The 21,962-nt window shown below is 40.4% G+C and overlaps 1 protein-coding gene across 4 annotated transcripts in view; it reads left to right on the plus strand.

Annotated features, from left to right (window-relative positions):
• The window catches only part of RAVER2 (ribonucleoprotein, PTB binding 2), a 35,102-nt gene that overhangs the window by 6,079 nt on the left and 7,061 nt on the right, over positions 1–21,962 (plus strand). For 2 of the 4 annotated variants that reach the window (XM_084527675.1, XM_084527672.1), the window contains exons 2-11: positions 2,459–2,525; positions 8,654–9,123; positions 11,244–11,435; positions 12,704–12,830; positions 13,800–13,882; positions 17,339–17,443; positions 17,645–17,756; positions 18,881–19,137; positions 21,344–21,455; positions 21,817–21,962. In XM_084527675.1, coding sequence (XP_084383801.1) covers positions 2,459–2,525; positions 8,654–9,123; positions 11,244–11,435; positions 12,704–12,830; positions 13,800–13,882; positions 17,339–17,443; positions 17,645–17,756; positions 18,881–19,137; positions 21,344–21,455; positions 21,817–21,962 — 1,671 coding nt within the window. The remainder of the gene's footprint in view (positions 1–2,458; positions 2,526–8,653; positions 9,124–11,243; positions 11,436–12,703; positions 12,831–13,799; positions 13,883–17,338; positions 17,444–17,644; positions 17,757–18,880; positions 19,138–21,343; positions 21,456–21,816) is intronic. The other 2 variants (XM_084527674.1, XM_084527673.1) reach the window with 2 other exon arrangements.

Consider the following 21,962-nt stretch of genomic DNA (forward strand, 5'->3'; position numbering starts at 1 on the left):
TTCGATTAACTAGCTTTTGAAGTCCACTTCTGAGGACTCGTAATGGTCACTGGGGTATCGGGATGCTGGCACTGGAGCTGCCACGGGGTTCGTGACGGCCGTAGCTCTCGTTGTAAGTGCCTCCAGCTCGTGCTGCCCAAATTTTGTAACCTGGCCTGGCGCAGGGGTGGCAGCGAGGCCTTCCCGTGATAGCGTGCCTTGCCCTTGACCAGATGTTGGATTTCTTTTCCAACCTTAATGATCTCTGACTGCAGGGGGAGGAATCCTTCAGGAGAAGCAGTTTGGTTGGAGGCATTCAGGAGTCCTGAGCCCGGTGGCTGCCAGGAGCAGGGCCCAAGCCACGGACATTTGCTTCTGCCATGCTCAGGGGACAGCCACGGCCGTTGGCTGCATCCCATGGGCTCAGGGCCTGCCAGGCACACACCCCGTTAAATAAATTAAAGTGGAAATAGTCTTCATTCTTTTCTAGCAGGCACCAGCGTTGGAAGGTGAGGGTGAGATTTACAGAAGCGCCCGAGTCGCTCTTTTAAATAAGACGCGAGCTCAAAAGTTGGCTTCGTACTTCTGAAAATATTATGAAGAATCTTAGGCTAATGTACACAGATATGTAGATATCTGTTTAATTTGAAGGAGTATATATTTGCTTAAGAGTCAGCGTGCTGTGTTTTATTTTCGTAAATTGTCTCGAGCTGCCTTTATGTGAAAAATGCCCTCGCCAAAATAATACCCAGACGCAGTCAGGCAGTTGCAGGTCTCAGCCCCACCACGGGAGCACCAGACACTAGCAGTGTGTGCTACAACCTGGGCAAACCGCTGTTAAAATCCTCACAGTGGCCTTTTGGAGTGACTTAGCTTAAACTAGGGTATCGTTTTAAGTCTTCTTTTTGTCCTCATAATTTTTAACATGAAGACCTCATGATTATCCCATGAAGATAAGTTTGCTACAGGCTATTTTCCCTCTCAATTAAAATTTCAAACAGTTGCTGGGAAGTCATCTGGCTCACACAAAAGACCTTCAAGAGAGTGTTAGGAACCATTTGAAATAGTATTTCCTGCTACTTAACCGCCAGATCAAACTTTCAATGTTACTCCTGTAGTATATGAAATAAAAATGGGTGACTATGTGCCCCTTTTTCTGAGCAGGACAGGAACAACTTTGTACTTTTGAGCTGTACGACTTCACAGAAAGTGTCATTTCTCCTCAGTATCAAGGACCTCGAGGACCTCTTGTTGCTGCCCACAGCCAAGTCACCTTCCCAACTCGGGTCTTCGCAGTGTGCCTGGCTTATTTTGCTTTTCAGAAACCATATCCTTATCACGTCTGATGAGGGTGGCTGGTAGATCGAGAAACAGCCATATTTTATTAATGTAGTATTTGACAGCTGTTAGCTAGTGAAACCAGAGATTGGTGTCCCTTCGACTAAAAGGGGTGCACCTGATACCAGTCGCAGAGAGCCCAATTAACCCAGGCTGTATATCGCTGAATTAGCCCGCTGGCAGGTTGGCTGGGCTGCTGGAAATTGGCTGCACTGAAACTTTCAGACAAAGTTTGCTGATTATTTTGATACTCAAATGGTCTTTTGCTAGCACGTATGGGACTTCCCCAACTGAAGTGTAAACATGTCCAAAGCATCGCTCTCTTCCTAGGGGTGATTAATGTCCATCTCTGCATTCTTGCCACTGAGCTGATAGTAGTTCAGTGGGTTAGTGGGTTTTGTGGGGCACTGGCACGTGTTTTGCTTGTGTTGGGGAGCAGCTTTAGCAAACTAGCACACCTCTTGTACTTGTTGCTACCCCACCTCTCCCACTCTCCTGCTCTTTCTCCATTAATTAGTGGGAGCAAATAATGCCATTGGGGTTGATTCTTCATTGGACACCTGTGCAGTAATTGATAAATGATGCTTTCTGTGGGGTATTCTGGGCAGGATTCACTGCTGCTTGAAAGCATATTCATTATTAAAAGATCAAAAATCTGCTAAAGTGAACTTGATCGGTTAGAGGAAACTAAAGCAGCTGTTTTATTTTATTACAGTGTTGCCTGTCCTCAGTAAATTGCATGATGTGATGTTGCTGATATCTCATCTGTGTGGCATTTTAACTCTACTAGCTGTACTTTTGAGAAATAGTGGTGGTTTTTTTTGCTATTTAATGAACTGTGATGTTATTTGTCTTTATCAAAAGACAGCCAGCAAGACAGTCTGTTGTGCTTATGAGACGTTGTATAATGAAAAGTAAATTAATCACATTCAGTAAGCCAATTCTTTACATGAGATAAAAACATTGCTGTAGCAGTATAACCAGCTCTTCTAAAAACAAATATTTGATAGTGTTTCTATGGTAAAGTTTTCTGTTTATCGGGAAAGTTTTTGTTTAAAAAGTGAAGCTAAATTTATACACTTATTTATTTGGTCTGGTGAATTATTTCTCTGATGTTACTTGTACTTTTTTTCTCTTTCAGGAAATCCACGACTTATTTAAAGATTATGAAATAAAGTATTGTTATGTGGACAGAAATAAAAGAACAGGTAAGAAATTAAAATCTTCCGGTGTCACACATTCCAATTCTGTGATGAAATGAGTGAGGAATATCATCTGCTATGCACGCCCCTTGGCTGTACGCTTTGCCAGCCTCTTCTGAAGCCAGTGGAGAATTGGAAACTCTATTGATAGTAGTGAGAAGTAGGTTGGCCCTGCATGGTATCTGTCAGGCAGATTCCCCTCAGTCAGTTTCTCTTTGAGACTAATCTAACCTCAACTGTCCAAATTCCTTTGAAAAACTGATCCTGAGGCTTCTCTTAGGACAAACCTTCACATGTGCATATGGTGTGATCAGAGGAAAATGTACCTAGCTCCAGATGCATTTGTTTCAGGTAACATGAGCCTGAAGCAATTTAAAAGGATACTTAAGTCTTTGAAGGAAACATTGCCCTGAATTAAATCTTTTATTGTCTAAGTCAGATCTTCCATTTACAAATCAATTCTCTGTGTAGGGGAATCATGGATTTTTAGCACTTCTGAGGTACAGAGATGGACAAATGTTCCTGTACATCCAGATTGTCATAGATAATACAGTCTGGATTACCTCAGGAGGTAAGCTTGGATTGAAGGACAAATGTGGTGACTGTGGCAGATTGCTATCAGGATTTTGCTTAGATATCTGACACCTGCCCTCATAGGACTGTGTTTGCTGTAATGGGAATTTTTTTAAAAATACAACTATTAAAATCTCCTGGGTTACAGCATCTTAACTTGGTGATACACAAAGAAGTTCTTCTGGAGGTTCTTACAGGCCCACCTCTCGAGCCTGCACAGATCCTTCTGGATGGCATCCCTTCCCTCCAGCGTGTTGACGACACCACACAGCTTGGTGTCACCAGCAAACACGTTGAGGGTGTGCTCAATCTCACTGTCCACGTTGCCAGCAGAGATGTAAAGTAGTACTGGTCCCACTGCTGACCCCTGAGGGGCACCAGTCATCCCTGGTCTCCACCTGGACTTTGAGCCCTTGACTGCAGCTCTCTGAGTGCAGCCATCCAGCCAATTCCTTACCCGCCGAGTGGTCCAGCCATCCATCAAATCCATGCCTCTCCAATTTGGAGACAAGGATGTCATGTGGGACAGTGTCAAAAGCTTTGCACAAATCTACGGGGATGACATCAGTTGCTCTTCCCTTATCCACCAACGCTGTAAACCCATCATAGAAGGCCACCAAATTTGAGAGGCATGATTTGCCCTTAGTGAAGCTGTGTTGGCTGTCACCAGTCACCTCTCTGTGGTGATGGGCGTAGATATTGTAGTGTGAACTACTTGTGTAAGGAACTCCATTTGTATTGATTTTTTTTTAGATACATTTAATGTCTTTTTAGTTTGATGGTTAGAACTTGTAGATCTCTGAAGACCTTCCCAATGAGATTTTGTAAAATTTTCCAGAGTAAAAACAGTGTTTTCACTTGATTACACAAACTAATTTAGAATAGCAATAAACACAAGGAAGAAGCCTTAAATGACCTCAGAACATTTTGAAAAAGCATTTTTATCTTAAAAACGATTGAGTCTCTTTTAAATTCATTGCATTTATCCATTTATTCTATGTAAGTATTCCTAAATTACCAAGTGTTATGCTGTTACAGAAATATGTCAAAATGCTGGATTGCAAAGTAAGTAATGTAGATAGCCCAGGAGTATTTTAATCTGTGTGAGAACCAGATTGTTGATTTCCATGCCTTCTCACCTATATCTGATTATCGATACATCTCTTGCGTTACTACAAATTGCAAAATCCACTGCGAATGCATTGTTTGTATGTTTGTTCAAATTAATTGCTTCAGGATGTGTAACAACATCCCCCTTGACTAGAACAGCAGAACTGAGATCTCAAATATTACATGTTTGCCACCAAGGTTTTACTTGCTTCTTTTTCTTTGCTACAGGATAGTTACAGTTACAGCACGGATCTTGCTTTAAGAACCCTGTGAATGTTTATATTTTATTTAGAAATCCTCGTTTAGACTGTTTTAACTTCTGGTTATTTAGACATGAAAGAAAATGTTAGCATTTCTGCCTCTGAATGGTGTCATCTTACAATTCATTGCTTTTTTCACATGTGCAGTGATGTTAGTGGAAACGGATGATTAATAGGTGATCTGGAATAAAAGATGTTTTCTGTTTAAAGAATAATCTTGCAACCAGAGCTTCCTGGAGTTGAATTTCAGGAAGCGATTGTATTGCAGTATGGTAGGTTTTGCTGTGACTAGCACAAATCTACCCGTAGTCATGGTGTGGTAATTGATAGCAAGGAAGGCAGAAAGCTAAAATAAAATAAAATAAATGCTGTGTTTAAAGGGAAAAAAATAAAAATCATTGTATAAGTAATTGTACTAGGACATCTGATTTATGACAAAGAATTCTGTGCTGCTGTTAGGTTCAGGATAGCTAGGAATATTGTGTGCTTTTTGGCTCTTACAAAAGTGGTAATTGTGTAGTGAGGAGGAAAGCATTGTTTATACTTGTTTCTGGACAACTGAGACTCCAAATTTGGGTGTAGGATAAGAAAATATGGTTAGCACAGTTTTCAGGCTGTGGTTTCAGACAAGTTGCTTGCACTGAGCAGTGTTGTTGCTGCCAACTTGCTTCTTTTGCCTTTGGACCTTTCTAACTGGGCTCCTTATTTTTCTATCCTGTTTGTGAGTATCCACTGTGAGAGAAGTCAGGAGAAGCAAACTGGAAATGGAGAAAACTTCCTGCTCTGCCTTCAAGAGATGTAGGGAGAATTGATTTTGCCCTGTTTGGATGTGTTAAGGTGGCCAACCTCCTTATGGCAAAGCTTGAGTGCTCAGGGAGGTTGTGGTGTGTGGGCACTGGGCTGTGCTTGGCATGGCTATGTGGTGCAAGCAGAGCTTTCCTGGGGTGTTTCTGCCTTGCATTAAGTTACCTGCAGGCAGGACTGTGATATTTATTCAGTGTGGCAGACACTTAGGGTGGCATTTGAAGACTTGAGGGTAAAGCCTGAGACAAAGTGTGAAGGAATAACAATACCTTATGTGGGTTAGCTTTCCAGTTTCATTTTCAAGTTAGAATGTATTAGCTTTTTGAGTTCTTCCCAAAGAAATTAATTCTAGACATGTGTAGGAGCAGTTTAATGTTTTATGCATACAAAGGCTTGAAGTGTAAATATGGCCTCAGGGCTGAACAATGGGTATTATTAAGTTTCCATTGGTCTCTGTGGGAGAACAGCATACAGGAAATCAGCAGGAAACGACTAAAAGATACTTCATCACAATTCATAGTGGTTCTCAAAATTACATTTTATTAAGAAAAGTTCTTTTATTAAGAAAAGGTTGCACATAGACAAGTTCATATAGCAAGTGTGGGGTGTTGCAGAATTCTCGTCCGCTGATGGCACCATCTGCTCCTCTGTAGGACCGTCCCGTAGGATGTTGCTGCGTCTCCAGCGATGCGTCAAGGAGAGGCGGCCAGGAGCGTGGCATCATGGGCTCGTGTCCATGTCCAGCGCTGAGGCTAGCAGAGAAGCAAAAGCACTAACAAGAGAACCCCTGTGTGTTGTGCCACCCCCCTCCTGGGCCCACCCTGTCACCAGCCCCACTGTGATGTGGCCGTGACATCAGTGGGGCTGGTGCCAGCGGCACAATATGGGAAGGAACTGGGTGTTGACCTTCCTCAGCATGTGGCCATGGAGTCCAGGGATCTCTCCTGTAGAATGTTGATGTGTCATGGGCTCACGTCCGTGTCTAGCAGTGAGGCTAGCAGAGAAGTACAGGCAACAAGAGAACCGCCATGTCTAATACCCGGCCTCTCCTGGGCCCACCCCATCACCAGCCCCACTGTGATGTGGCCGTGACATCAGTGGGGCTGGTGCCAGCGGCACAATATGGGAAGGGACTGGGAGTTGACCTTCCTTATCATGTGGCCATGGAGTCCAGGGATCTCTCCTGTAGAACGTTGACATGTCATGGGCTCGCATCCATGTCCAGCGCTGAGGCTAGGAGAGAAGCAAGTACGGGCAACAAGAGAACCGCCATGTCTAATACCAGGCCCCTCCTGGGCCCACTCTGTCACCAGCCCCACTGTGATGTGGCCGTGACATCACCAGGGCCTGTGCCAGAGGCACAATGTGGGAAGGGACTGGGTGTTGACCTTCCTTATCATGTGGCCATGGAGTCCAGGGATCTCTCCTATAGAATGTTGACATGTCATGGGCTCATGTCCGTGTCCAGCGGTGAAGCTAGGAGAGAAGCAAGTACGGGCAACAAGACATCAGTGGGTCTGGTGCCAGCGGCACAGTATGGAAAGGGACTGGGAGTTGACCTTCCTTATCGTGTGGCCATGGAGTCCAAGGATCTGTCCTGTAGAATGTTGACGTGTCATGGGCGCGTGTCCATGTCCAGCGCTGAGGCTAGGAGAGAAGCAAGTACGGGCAACAAGAGAACCGCCATGTCTAACACCAGGCGTCTCCTGGGCCCACTGTGATGTGGCCGTGACATCAGTGGGGCTGGTGCCAGCGGCACAATATGGGAAGGGGCTGGGTGTTGACCTTCCTTATCGTGTGGCCATGGAGTCCAAGGATCTGTCCTGTAGAATGTTGACGTGTCATGGGCGCGTGTCCATGTCCAGCGCTGAGGCTAGGAGAGAAGCAAGTACGGGCAACAAGAGAACCGCCATGTCTAACACCAGGCGTCTCCTGGGCCCACTGTGATGTGGCCGTGACATCAGTGGGGCTGGTGCCAGCGGCACAATATGGGAAGGGGCTGGGTGTTGACCTTCCTTATCGTGTGGCCGTGGAGTCCAGGGATCTCTCCTGTAGAATGTTGACACGTCTCCAGCGGAGTGCTGGAAGAAGGCTGTAGCCATGGTCTTGCTCTGTCCTTTTCCAGGATTCTATCTGTAATAATAAATAAAAAAAACAGCTGGAGGGGAGCGGCCGCCCTTCATTGCCATGGAGGGCCTCTCCTCTCCCTCCTCAGCCCACACTCATCTGGCTGCTCCTCGGCCGGACTGGCCGGCCTGGCCTGCTGCGGCCCTTTTATAGCCGCCAGGGCTGGCTGCACCACGGGCTCCCCCTGTGACATGGCCACTGCCAACATTCTGTCCCCTGTGACACAGCCATGGCATCACCAGGACCCGTGCCCACTGAGCAGAAGAAGTGGTTAAATAAAATAAAGTAAAATAAAGTAAAATAAAAGTATAACAAGAACCAACAGCCACTTGTAATTCTGGGGAGGGAAATTCAGCAGCTGTAAGATCGGTCTGAAGATCAGCAGCTCAGCAAAGGTTAAAAGAGCATCAAATCCTGCAGGTGCTGCCTACCCACTGCCACATTTTAAAGATTCGTGTGGTACTTGCTGCTGAGATTTGTGGGCTTGAAGGGTCAATTCCAGCAGGAAAGTGTTTGCTGTCTGGAGGTGATACTTTACACTTTGGGTATGAAAGATGTCCAGTGCCCAACCCTGTGTCCACAAGTGCCTGACAGTGCTGAGGATGTCTCAGCCAGAGCTGTAGACTTGCATCTTTCTTTCTCTTACGTGAACCAAAGATTTTGCCAATGGCTGCAAGCTTTTTGCCAGCAAAACCCGAACATCAGGAAACATTTTGGTGCTGTGCACAGGCTGCCCAGAGAGGTGGCTCAGCCTCTGTCCTTGGATGTCTTCAAAAGGTGGCTGGGCATGGTCATGGGCAACCAGCTCTGGTGGTCCTGCTTGAGCAGGGGTTGGCCTCCAGCCTCAGCCGGTCTGTGATTCTGCAATTTTGGGAAATATCCTAGAGACTCAAAATGCAGAAAAGATGCGGTAAGTCCCTAGTGAGAATGTATGGATGATGCCTTCAGAGAAATGTAGTTGAATCACCGATATGTTGACCTAAGTAGAAAATGTAATTACTTTTTGTTTCCCCAATCTAAAATTCTGTCGTGTTACAAGGAGAGAGGTTTTGTATATTTTGTATCTACATTTCTCAGATTTTTAAGAATATATTGCAGCATTTCTTTTTATGTACTGTGTCTTCAGAGTAAATCCCAAACTCTTATTTTTCCTCTGACTTCTACTGCTGGGTTTTGTGTTGTTTTTTCTTAGAGGTGAGGGGGGCTATAGTGCTTATTTGTAGAGTAATAAGCTATGTAACTTGTTGTGGTCTCTTACAGCATTTGTTACTCTGTTAAATGGAGAGCAGGCTCAAAATGCGATTCGGAAATTTCACCAGTATTCTCTTCGGGGAAAAGAAATATCCGTGCAACTCCAACCAACGGATGCTTTGCTGTGCATCACTAATTTGCCCATTTCCTTTACGTTAGAAGAGTTTGAAGAACTTGTGCGTGCTTATGGCAATGTCGAGAGGTGTTTTTTGGTGTATAATGAAGTTACTGGCCATTCCAAGGGCTATGGTTTTGTGGAATATATGAAGAAGGACTCTGCTGCGAAGGCGAGACTGGAACTTCTGGGGAAACAGTTAGACGAGAGCACTCTCTTCGCGCAGTGGATGGATGTGAACCAGCTGACCACAAGTCTTATTCACTCCAAGTGCCTTTGTGTGGATAAATTGCAAAAAGACTACACTGATTCAAAAGAACTGATGCAGGCTTTCTCCCTGAAGTATAAACCTGTATTCTGCCAGGTATGTTGAATATGTATCTTTTGGAAGATCAAGGTCATGATTTAAACACTTCTGTATTGGTGTACTTCACTGCTTGCTGTCTTATCCTTTTATTTACCACTCAAGTGGTGAGTGAGCATGCATCTGCATTGCAAAATACGTTGTGGTACAAACATTTTATTGGTCTGGGTTCACAGTGATTGTTACGTGTCATCTGGGAATTCTGCAGGAGACCACTCCCGTTAAGCACCAGTAAAATGTTTATAGCACGTCCCCTTCTCATGTATTTTATGGAAAATGATTTCAGAAATATTTTAGAGAGCTTCTAAAGTAAATGTTGCTGATGGTTTTATTGCTCAGTAAAGCAAGCCAGAGCATGTGAATACTGTAAGTGCAACAGTTCAGGGAGATGAGGAAGAATAAATGTATAAAATTAACACAGTTAAGAAACCTCTGCAAATATTATATGAGTTTTTCCTTAAATGGGGAAAATGAGTCTTGATGGGGATAGAAGTGCTGCATCTTTTGGAAAGCTTGCAGGTGCAGAAGAGGTGGATCCTTGCTACCCTTTGCATGCGTAAAGGTTTCCTTTCTGTCTTTATGGCTTGTGAGATACTAGACCACACAAAATGTTGCTTGTAGAAGCGCTGCAGACAAACATACCTAGACAGACAGTAAAAAGAAAGCTTTGTTTGTAGTCACAGTTGGGTATGATTTCACTTGTTTTTTGTTTTCTTAAGTATCTGGGAAGGCTGCTTAGGGATTAGCTTCAAGTAAGGCCTGATCCACCTGTAGGCCAGCACATTTTCCTTAGTGCTATTTCGGAGCCCCAGTAATTTGGTGTCAGCACCATATCCTTATACTAGCTTGATCTAAGTACATGGGGAGAGGAATAAATTGCAAGTAATTCTTTCCAGAAACTGCCCATCCCTTGTTATTTTGTACTCGTGTCTGTTTCCCGGATTGAACGTATCTGACTTCTGTTTGCTTCACTGCTTACTAGGGTGAGCAGCCTGTGCTCCCCACTATTTTCTTCTGAAATAAGGTATTGCGTGCTATAATGAAGTCACTTGCCTAATCTTTTTTTTTAATTAGCTAAATACATCGATGTTTTAAAGTCTTATAGTTTGGGGCATTCTTCCAGCTGTCAGATAATCCAGAGGCTGTTCTCAGCTTCCCCAGCATTATTTATCAAGATATCTGTGTTCTGTAGAGCTCTTTCTGGAGGTGAGTCTTTAGCAATGGCATTGAAGATTTTATAACCTCTCTTTTCTTGTAAATCTCTGAGATTTTTATTTCAGTTGTTACTGTAAGTTTATGCAGCCAAACTGTTGGGAATAGGCTGTGGATTTTTCTCCAGTAAAATCTATAGAGGTTTTTACTTTTCTGCTTCACAACCAGTGTCAGTGGGTCATTTCTGATCATTTTGGGAGTGGATATTTTTGCCTAAGCTTTACTCCCCCCCTTTTCACTCCCATTTTTTTGTTTGATTTAAATCTGCTCATTCTGTTATAAAACGCTGCAAACAAAGGACAGAGCATTGTTTGACAAGTAAGCCTGTTTCCAGTCTGCTTGATTGATCAGTCTGGCATCTTCTGTTGGCACTAAATGCAGCCACAGACTTCAGATTCTCCTAAAAGGCAGTATGTAGCAGTAGAATTTGCATTGTTGTATGTTTCAACAGCTATCATGCAGTCTGATGAATGACATTTGTGTTATTGTAGGCTTGAAAACTGAACAATAAAGAGTTTATAATTCTTATCCTGAAAAAAAAAAATAATTAAAAAAAATAAAAAATAATAAAAATAAAAATGTAGAACACAGCTGTATTTAAATTCTTCTTCTCACCCTTTTTATTTTGTTAAATAACTGTTAAATATATTTCACAACTCAGGTTCTCCATGAGATTACATGGAAGTTAAGGTGGTAATTCAAGTAGACACAGCACGCATGCCATATCTAATATGAAGCTATGATACTTATATTTAGCACATTTGAAAAAGAAACATAGTAATTTGGGTAGGCATTAACATAGTACGTCAACTTTTAGCAAAGTATTTTGCAGGGGATAGGTGAAAATATTTCAAGATGGTTCCTGAAATTCTCGGTTTTGCTCAGTGTGTTGTGAAATGTTGTTTCAGTTTGCTCAGGATGAAGACAGCTGTATTGGCGACTTTGCAGTGGTTGAGTACGAAACTGCAGAGCAGGCTGAGAAAGTGCAAGAAGTCACCGATGGCATGATTATCAAAGGGAAGAGAATCCAGGTGTCCTACTGTGCTCCAGGAGCGCCAGGCAGAAGCACGTTAGCAGCACTTATAGCAGCACAAAGGATGGTAAGATTTTGCAAATCTGTTTTCAGAATGAGTTTGTTATACCTTGAGCAGCATGTGTTGTGTGAAAGGGATTCACTGCTTTGCATTACAAAAAGTAGCCAAGCTTCTGGAAGCCTTAGTTGTTTGGGGTTTTTGTTTGGTTGTTTATCGTTTTTTATCTGGTCAGCCTAACTCAGTCTCTTTCCTAGGCTAAAGAAGGCAATATATTGCAAGGAGGAAGGGTGAAATATGGCTAGAAGATATTACAAAGTTACACTTGCATAGCTTTGGGATTTCATTAAAATCAATTTTCTGCAACAGAAGTTGTTCTAGTTCAAAACAAAAGGAAATTGAGGTGGAGACATTTGATGAGCTAAAACAGAGTTTTAGTTTTGGTTTAAAACAGACAAGAATTTGTCAATTTTAAGATAAATTTCAAGGTAGGAGAAATAGTTTAATTTCATGCTCAATATAGAAGAAAGCTTTTTATACCCACTTGTCATATCAAATTATTTCCTAGAAAATGGGATTTGATAAGTGTTACAAGAAGCTGTCTTAAAAGTAGAAGCAGAACAGTTTCATTACTTCTGAGAGCTTTAGCCCACATCTTCATAAAAGAGATGCGTGGTGCTATTACAAGATAGCATGAGTTGTTGTTAACACTGCCTCTCGTATCCTCCTTTATTGATAACACTTTCTTGGTTAAAAGGGAAAAAAAGAAATGCCTCTCAGGAAAACAATACATTTGAAGTTTTGGAGGAGTAGTTTGTTAGTCGTTTCATTTGAGGGAAAAGGAGCAGGGGAGAGGGAAGCAAATGACTGGATTATTTTTTTGTGTAAAATAAAATATGTACGTTAATGTTACACAACTTTCAGCTCTTTGTGATCCAAAAAATAATAATTTGTAATGTGTAAGTTGCCATGTTGACCTGTGATTTATGCCTTTAGCTACTCCCAAAAATCTTGGAGAGGGGGTGGAAACATCGAGATGCTGTTATATATGTTAGGGAGCAACAGAAAAAGTGTGAAAGTAAAAATGTAGTAAAGGTGAAGAAAGACAGGTGAGAAGGACAACACTCATATTACCTGAGGAGAGGTAGTGCTGGAAGGTATTGCCGGTTAGCTCTAGAGAACAAAAGTGGATGGAGTTGATTGTTTAGGTTTGGGATTTGGATGTTTCAACTTCGATCTTTATGATTCCTTACTCAAGGAAATAGATTTTTTCCAGGGATGTAAATGCATTCTTTGTTATCTCCTGTTTGTAACATTTTTGTATATCTCAATTTGAGATGCGAAACAATAGAAAAGGATTGCTTCCAGAGCCGAATGCAGTGCAGATTATGAAAAGTTTTAACAATCCAGCAATGTTGCAAATACTACTGCAGCCCCAGTTGCGTGGACATGCTGTTAAACCTGGTAAGTTGTTTTACAAAGGGGTTAATAAAGAAACCCTGTTCTTAGTGAGACAAGGCTTTCTGATAAGGAGAGAAGCACCTATGCTCTTTCAGAATCCGTGTAGACACTGTGTTTGTGTAGATACTTTATTACATTTTATACAATGTAAAAAGATGATTTGATAGGTTATTGTGTCTGGGTAGAATATAGTGTTAGCTATAGAAATGTTCTTACATTAATTCTGTGGTCTCTCAGTGTCATTCAGAATTAGGCTTAAAATGAAATGTCTTTTGCAGATTTAATTAAAATTGCAACTTTAAATCTGATTTGGGATTTGAATTTGCAGTCTGAGAGTCTCCTCTTGATTCCAGTTTAAAGTCATTATTCTCTTGTATGCTACCATTGTTGTACACAACAGTAAGAACAGCATTAGCCCAAAGCATTCTCTGCCATCCCATTAGGATGGATGTGAATAAATGTTTTAAGCAATCATCATATTCCAGATAGTGACGGTATTAGGAATAGGAGTGGAGACGGATAATTTGAAGACTCAAGTGGAGGACAGCTAAGTTTGTGATGTAAATACTACAGTATTTACATATACAATACATTTATTTACAAGTACAATACATTGCTTCTCACTTCTCCGTATTCACAGTAACATCAGAAGATACAAAGACTGTGTGGGAAGTGACTATGCGTTTCAAAGCACCTTGGCTAATGCCCTGGTCTGGCAATCAGCTGCAGGCATTTCTGCCTCGGAGCTAAACTGCCAGCTTTAGAGGAGCTCCATGAAAGTACTTTTGATCTCTAATGTGTTGTTAATTGCAGATCAAAGCTGGCTGTATTGAAAGGTTTCGTTATAATGCCCCATAGTATACTGGAAAGTTTTGTGGATACCAAATCTAAAAAATATAGAATAACTATTATAAAGATCATTACTTGCCTAACTTATAAAGTCACTGCAACTTTTTCTTGTTTCTGAAACAGTTCTTGGAACGACTGCAGGTTTTCCTCACCTTATAAATACAGCAGTTGGCCCTCCTTTTCTACAGCTGAATAAAGTTCATCAGGTAGGTGTCAAAACAGTTATTTCTGGAGATCTCAGCATGAAAGATATTTTAAATTTTTCAAAAAATTGCAACTAAGATCAAGTGAGCTTACTAAAGCAGTCTTTTAAAAAACACACTCTATGATGAGGTTCCTACGGTGATGTAAGAGCAGGAGATTGCTTGCTATTCACAAGTGACGTATTTTACCTTAGCCTAGCTTTTTATTTGCTAACACCTGCTGATGTAGCAATAACTGAAAAAAAAAGTCAAGCTACTTACATGTGCTTCATACAGAAACTTAATTGTTTTATTTTATTCAAGCCAAGAAGTTTAATGTCAATGTTTTCATTTTAAAGCTCGAAAGAATCAAAATGTGCTATAAATGCCATAAAAATAGTAACTTGCAAATGTTAGCTCTTAGTAAAAAACTGAACAAACAACAACAAAAGCAAAACAAAACAAAGGACTACAGGCTGCTTCAGGTGTTCTCAGAGTATCTGTAATTCGGTGTAAAGTTGATGGGACTTCCATATGGACTCCGGAATTTCTGAAAGCTCCTATAAGGGATAATGGGCATGAACTTGTCCTGGAAAGTAGTGAGAACAGGCTAACATAGCGCCCATAACCGTAGCTGTTAATTTGGCCAGTGTAGCTTCCACCTTATGTCGAGGTTCTGTCAGAGATTTCTCCAGCTCTGCCAGGAGCCAAAATATATAATTAATGTTAACAGAGGGGGATATTCCTAAGTGTCCTTGAGGGGCTAGTCAATTGTTTTGACTTACTATTTCTGATGTTTCAGAAATTCCCATTTAAAAATCCACTTCGTTATTAGTTCTTGTTTGTGCTGTTCTTTTGGCAAACATAGACTTAATAGATCTTTAAAAAGACTAAATTAAAATACAGAGTTACTCATTATATTAAGTATATTTAGCTTTTCTGTTTCTTCTGTGCTAAAAAACCGCAGGGTGAATATATCCATTATGAATGTGAAATAAGTTATTTAATTTTCCCCCATCAAATGAATTGCTTTTGTCCTGTGCAATGAAAAAAAAAAATCATCATTTGCTTATACTTCTTGTATTTAAATGACATTTTCAATTGGTATATTTAGTTGCTGGGGCTCTCTCTTGGAGAATCTATGCTTCCTTGGAAGGCAATGTGAATGTTTTCTAATCACAGCTGGAGAGAGGCATGTTCTACACAGCTAACTGTGATTGATGATGATCCAATGTTTTTGGCTTAGAGTACTGTAGCCAAACAACTTAGTTCTTTCTTTTTGGATGGACTTACTTGTCTAATTCACTTCCAGGGAGCCTCCTGTCACTTAATTAGCTCCAAACCTGATCTAATAACCTGAATTTTACTGACAGTGATTTGATTATCCCAGATCCTTCTATTAGGCACATTTTTCTGTTATTCAGTGACTTATTTCAGAGTATTCTCTAAAGCCAGAGAACCAGGTCACTGCTGTTACTGTCCCGAAATTCAGTATAGAGCATTCAAGAACAAACAGTGTCTTGGCTTAACTCTCCCCACCACCTCCTCAGTCACACGCTGATTCAGCTTCCTGTGTGTCTTGTTTTTGCTGCTTTATGTTCAAAGATTTGTAAAGTAATTTAATGAGTATAAACAATATTTTTAGCATAACTGTGCCACAACATTATGAAATAACTGATTAAAAAAAAAAAAAAAAAAAGAATCAACAGAGAGAAATTTGAACAAGTGGTTATTCATCCAGTACTCTTTCAGCTCTGGAAGTAGCGTGACTTTTAACTTTTTTTCTTTTAATTTCTCTTAGTTACAATTATCATGTGCCAATACAATGCGTTTTGAGCTACCGCAGTGATGTTTTCCTGAGTCATCCAGCTATTTACTAAGTCTTTATTAACCCAGAGACTTTCTTCTGAGGAATCTAACCAGTCTGATTTTCCAGTCTTTTATTTCTGAAAGTTTTGCAGTTGAACTTCTGCATATTCTCTTTATTGTTATAATGAAGTTTAGAAAGAACGTGCATTAGTGACAATAAACAGCCATGGCTAATTTCTACTGGAAATTGCTAATACAATTAAAACAGCAGAGGCACAACTGATGTATATATGGCCCTTTGTGTTAGGCTGCATGTTTCTGAGTCCAGAATCCAGCACTGTAGCTCATCAGATTTTGTGCGACACTCTGATTTGGTGTATTGTCTTAGGTTTTAAAGAGTTAGAAAAGCTCTGAAGGAATTTGTTTAAGAAAATACCACGTTAAAGGCCTAGAGAGGGTTTACCCTTATGAATTTGACCCTACTACACAGAGATACTTAGGCATGAAAATATGTGTGAGGCGTGTTGCAGGGGAACGTAAGATCTGCAAAGCCATACATCCTGAGAGCTGCCATCTTTTTAGCTTCTTTACCTGGCTTTGGTGACCTTTCATGTATAGGAAGTTTCAAACCACAAGGAAGGCTCTACTGGTTGTGATTTGATGTACTGCTGTACAAGAATTTTTGTAGAGCAACTCATTTTTTGTCTGGCAAATCACTCTCAGGAGCTGCTGCCAGAAAAACGGTTTCAAGCCTGTGTTCAGCTGCATGAATTACAACGTGCTTTTGTGATACAGAGTGGACGTAAGTCTTCTTTTAAGCCCGAGCACAGATTGCTGAATATGCCAGTGGCAGAGTCTGACCACGGTGCCCCCAAGGTTGTTGATGAAGTGTCTCAGTTGTGATGGCAACCGATGGTCCAGAAACTTTGGTTGAAAACTATTAGTATTTGGAAGACTTTATAAATCACGGTGCCAACAAATTGTCAGCTTTTTAATGTTTCTGGAAGTGAGGTTCATGTAGATAATTCCAAATAGAAGGGGGGATAAAAACATATGTGGATATTCGTCTTTGAAAGTAATGATACTGGTTGGCAACTGCAAAGCAAGGGTTGAGAGTCCCTGCCAGTTATAACAGTCCTGGAAACTGTGTAGATGTTTGACAGAGATTATGTATTATAAATGCAATGCAAGACACAATGCAAACATTAACAAACAATGAAGTCCTTATTCATACATCTCAGAATCCACTGAAGTCCTTGTGTCTCATCTTTCTTACTGGCACGCTGTAGGTAACTCCCATATCTCTGCCTGGCCTAGTCTGTCTGCAGAGACTTCAAACACATCTAACTTTCCCTGTTGGCTTAGACACAGGGGCTTCAGTGGAGTCTGGATTATATTTGGACTATACTCTTGATCTTTTAAAAGCCATCAGAAAACGTATTTGTGGTTGTGAGGTGAAAAAAATCGCTAGGAGAAAGAGGTTGAAAGAACTTAAAGTCACTTGCTGTGAATGAATCAGGAATTTAATTATGTGGAAGAAATAGATATGTTCCTTTGTTGTATTAATTCAGAAACTAGTTTAAATTTCTGTAAGCAGTATCATCTGAAAATGTTTCAAGAATATATTGTTTTCCATGACTGTCAGCTGACACTTCTTTTTATTAATTTCAGAGTTCAGTTCTGGGCAGTGCATCTAACTTACTGCTGCAAAGCCCTGCTCACCTGCCATTGCCACAGCAGCAACTGATGAAGATTGAAAATGTCCAGGCCAATAGTGTAAGGTCATCACTTTAATTTTGGCTGTCTTTGGATGTTCTTAGAACTGATAAATAATTGTGTGGTGGTGTGGTGGTTTTTTTTTTTCATCTGGTATAATTTAACTATTTAGCATATGTAAAAAGTAACTGAATGTGAAAGTTGTAAGAAATAGCTACAGACATGTTAATAATTTACATGGTTTTCTATTTTTCCTTATAGAAACCGGGTTTGCTGGGAGAACCTCCAACAATGCTACTTCAGACAGTACTGGGAATAGGAGTAATGCCATCAGTGACTTCAGGCATGGGAACCCGTGGAGAAGCTCTTAAGTGTAAATGACATTTTATTTCATACCAAATCAGTAAAAATGCCTTGAAATTAAACACCTTACTTTCTCCCACTTTACCAAAAGCAATAATGTGTTTGAACCTTGTTACTGCGCAGGAAGGTAGGCATAGAGCTAGACAATAAAGCAAGTCATGTAGCTATATAGTTAGGCAAGTTAACGAGGCGTATAGCTATATAACTGGCTATAGCCTGCTGATCTAGCAGGCTGCTACTGCCATTCGAACTTGACATGCCTTGCTTTGTTGTGCCTGACTTCTCTCACCTCATACTCAAGGAAGAAAAAGCACTCTGTGCCGTTTGTTGAATATTTGCAGGTGTTTTTAAAACTCTGCTTGCTCAGTTACTGCCATGCTAGTACATGTGGAATATGTAATATTTAGGATCAGAATTTTGGGGTTTGTTACTTCAACGAAGATAAATCTGAGTAGCTGGAGAAGTACTGGAAAAAACAGTTTCTTAGCATTCAGTTTATTAAGCTTTAATATCTGGTCTGTGACAGATACCAATTTTGAATGCAAATTCTTGTGTCAGTGATGCCCTCGATTTCTATGAAGCAAGATGAGCCGTGATACTGCTTAGAGCATCTTTCTTCTTTCCTCCACAGAGATGTGTATTCAGCAGTTCCACATGCAGTTAAGTTAATGGTAGTAGCCAGTAGCAAGGAAAACCTTTCTTGTGGGAGTTAAAAAAAAAAAAAAAAAAAAAAAAAAAAAAAAAAAAAAAAAAAAAACCTGTTCTGAATGTCTAGATTTTAATTGTAGAGGATACTTTCTAGCTGTTTAGTTTGTAAAGAATTTTACTAACGCAAATTGAAGTCAGGGGTTTTCCCAGCTTTCCAGCACAGGACCCTCTAAAGATGTTGTTCAGAGGTTTTCTGAAAGTAAATTTCTTTTATAGTTTTCTTTAGTTTTCTTTTATAGAATTACCTTTAAGCAAAGTTTGCTCCTAGGATGGTAAAAGAACAAAAACTATCATCAGAAGTCAGTGTTCTTGTACAGCTGTAAAATAGATCTCTAAGTGTTTTTTGCATCACTTAAAATCCACAAACAAAATGTACTGATAAATCTTGTCTAACAGAAAAGTTTCTCCATTTATGGTTGACTGCAGCATCTAATCTGCCTACAATTCAAACAGCAGCAGCAGCAGCAGGGATGGGCATGTTGCCATTCTTTCCGAATCAGCACATTGTTGGACAAGCTCTACCAGGGCAAAATAACGCTCCAGAGAAACAATCAACTACCGAAGCGGTTGTCTCAGGATCACAGCCTTATCATCAGACCTTAACAAATCTTCCTGCGGGAGCCTTGCGGGCTGGTCATGCCAAACAGCAAAATCAACTCAAAAGCACTGATACAAGTTTGGGGGTAAGGAATACTGAATGTAATCGGTTCCTTTTCTTGTGGTACTTTTCATGGTTTTTTCTTGCGTGGGGGTTTGTTTGTTTGTTTGGTTTTGAATAACCTTTACAGTTAACTGCGACTGCTTATTGTGTTTCTTCACTAAAATTTGTTAGATCACAGGATCATTCATGAGACATTTTAAGGTCATTTCAGTTATGAATTATAGAGAGAACAATAATGCTCTTTGGTGGTCCAAATGAATTAACAAAAGAATCTTTTACAGTGCTAGAGGGTTTTTTTTTCCCCTGTGTATGCCTCATAGTATTTGATGATGAAATTATCTCAAGGGCAGTGTCCCTTTTAAAGACTGAAAATTGAACTTGTGGTTGAATGACATGACTAATCAGGAGCAATTCTGCTGGTACATAGGGCCTTTGGGCTTCCAGATGGTGCATGTTGTGTGTGTGTAAATTCTCCACTTTTAATCTGTACACACTTAGGCATAGCTGACATTTTCTTAGTCTAAAATCAGTTTTCATATTTATTCCCATGAAGGCAGGAGGGGAATGGGATGGGATTAAAGTTGGACTAAAATGATCTATTGAAGTTTTTTCGGCATGTCCTGTCGCTAACAGAATTTGATCTATGCGTTTACTTTTTTTTTTTTTTTAATAATATGCAGAAGTACTTTGACAAGTTCTTAATTAATTGGTATCAGATCTGAGTTTTCCCTGCATGTTTTTGGAGCACCTGAAGTGATCAGATTATACACAGCAGTGGTGTCTGTGTTTGTTAGACACCTTTGAACCTACTTTAGAAAGTATGCTTCTTAAATCACTTCTCACTGTAATGAAGTGGGATTTTACCTATGGGTAGATACACTTGAATAAAATACACACTGTGTTTGTGTATAAATGTATAAAATCAGTGTTTTATTTCTGCATTTCATTTAGTTAAAAGGGAATGTAATTAAACCATGAGAAGTCTAGATACTCCATTTATTTCTATGAATACCTATGTTATTTATCAGGAAAAGTTCTTCTCGGAAATCCTGGCAGATGTTTTAATTGTCTCCTTTTCTGCAGCAGTAGACAGATGTCCCAATTAGCAAAAATCACTTCCTTTGCAAGACATCCACAAGCCCTGTCCTGATACTGAACAGTTGTGCTGTCTTACTATCTCAAATGCCTGTTCTTGCATCGAGAGAAAGGATTTCAGCACTCTGAAGTTTTTTGTCTTCAAAAACCATGCTCACAGTTTTTGAAAAGTTGATGATTTAATGCTATTTTACTGCAAATAGCATTAATCCATTAAAGTAATGGAGTTTTTCTTTAATGGACTTAGAAAAAACGAGCAGACTAAACGTAGAGTAGAATGCTTTGTAAACATCTTTGAGCTCTGTTATTTCAGACAAGCTATGTAACTTGCCATAGCTACTTATTTCCTCTGTATTTCTGGTGTTTTTTCTAATGCTGTGCATAAATCTCTTGCTCATACGCGTAATGTAATGTTTTGTCTTACCCAGCCACTCGGTTATTGAAACCAGCAGCTGTTGGCAATGATTTTTCCCTTGGAATGAGCTTTGCTTTTCTCTCCCATTACACTCTGTCTATAGCTACAGATTTTCTTCTCTTCCACAGAGAGCTCTTCCCTGTCAAGGGGACATAAGCGGGTAGTGTACCCTTCCTAGTCCCTCATAGGAAAACACTCTGGTGGTTTGGAGAAGTGAGTCAGTTCTGATGCTTCGTTTCCACTCATAAACATTTTCCTCTTTTAAGTAAGGGTTTATAAATAGAGTGATTGGTAAGATGTGTTATAATGGCAGATCACAGATGGTGTCATCTCTCCAGGCCAGGGTTCATTTGTCCCTTCATTTGCTTGTGTCTGGGGGACTAGAGTTGTTTTTGTCCTGGCCATGTACAAAATGCTGACTACCTGCATCTGGAGGCATTATGGTGGTTATTCTGCATTTACTTCAATGTAAAAGGTTTTCTTCTTGTTTAATGTCCCTCAGTAACTTACACTTTAAAGAGAAACATTCCTACAAAATCATTTCTCAATGAAAGTGTAATCAATGTGTCTAGATAGTTGTCCCCAGTATTTATTTTAAAAGTTTGTCCTGTTACATTTCAGAGGGCTAGACTTTTTTCAAAATCATGCAGAGATACTTATCTTATTTCCACAAATGCTGTATGAACATAATGCACTGATCTGTCCAATTATTTCACAGACTCCTTTGAAAAAACAGACTTCACTACTAGGAGAACCGCCAAAAGAAATACGTCTTAGTACCAACCCCTACTTGAATTTGGCAAGTGTGTTGCCTGGTATATGTCTTCCAGGTAAGCAAACATTCATCACTTTTAGCTGAAAATTTCCTCAATCCAAATGTACAAATCATTTTTCTGTTCAGCAGGTAATTCCAGTGACCACAGCATTTATCTCAAAGCAAATATTGAATTCTGTCTTAAAATTACAATGTAGTATCCTCATGGCTAGAAGGGTAGATTTTCAGAGCTGATGGGCTAGCTTGATGTAGATAGACTTACAGAAATCCTTTCAGTTATTTGTAGCTCAGTTTTAAGCACAGCCTAATTTGAATTAGCAAACTTCTGTTGTCATCCCAGGATATTGCTATTACATTAGTGCAACCTAATTTATGGAATTTAAGTGAACTGTGTGTATTCATTACGTTACACACAGCAATTGCCAGCAAAGCCTCCAATCCACCACAGCAGACCGGACTTCCGAACACCATCGTGGATGCTGCTGTTTCTCAGGGAGCTACATCACAACACGGGATGGAAGGTTACTTTAATTACTCCCAGCAGCATGGAGAGTACACACAG

This window comes from Aythya ferina (assembly GCF_964211825.1).
Source record: "Aythya ferina genome assembly, chromosome: 8".
Classification (NCBI taxonomy): Eukaryota; Metazoa; Chordata; class Aves; order Anseriformes; family Anatidae; genus Aythya; species Aythya ferina.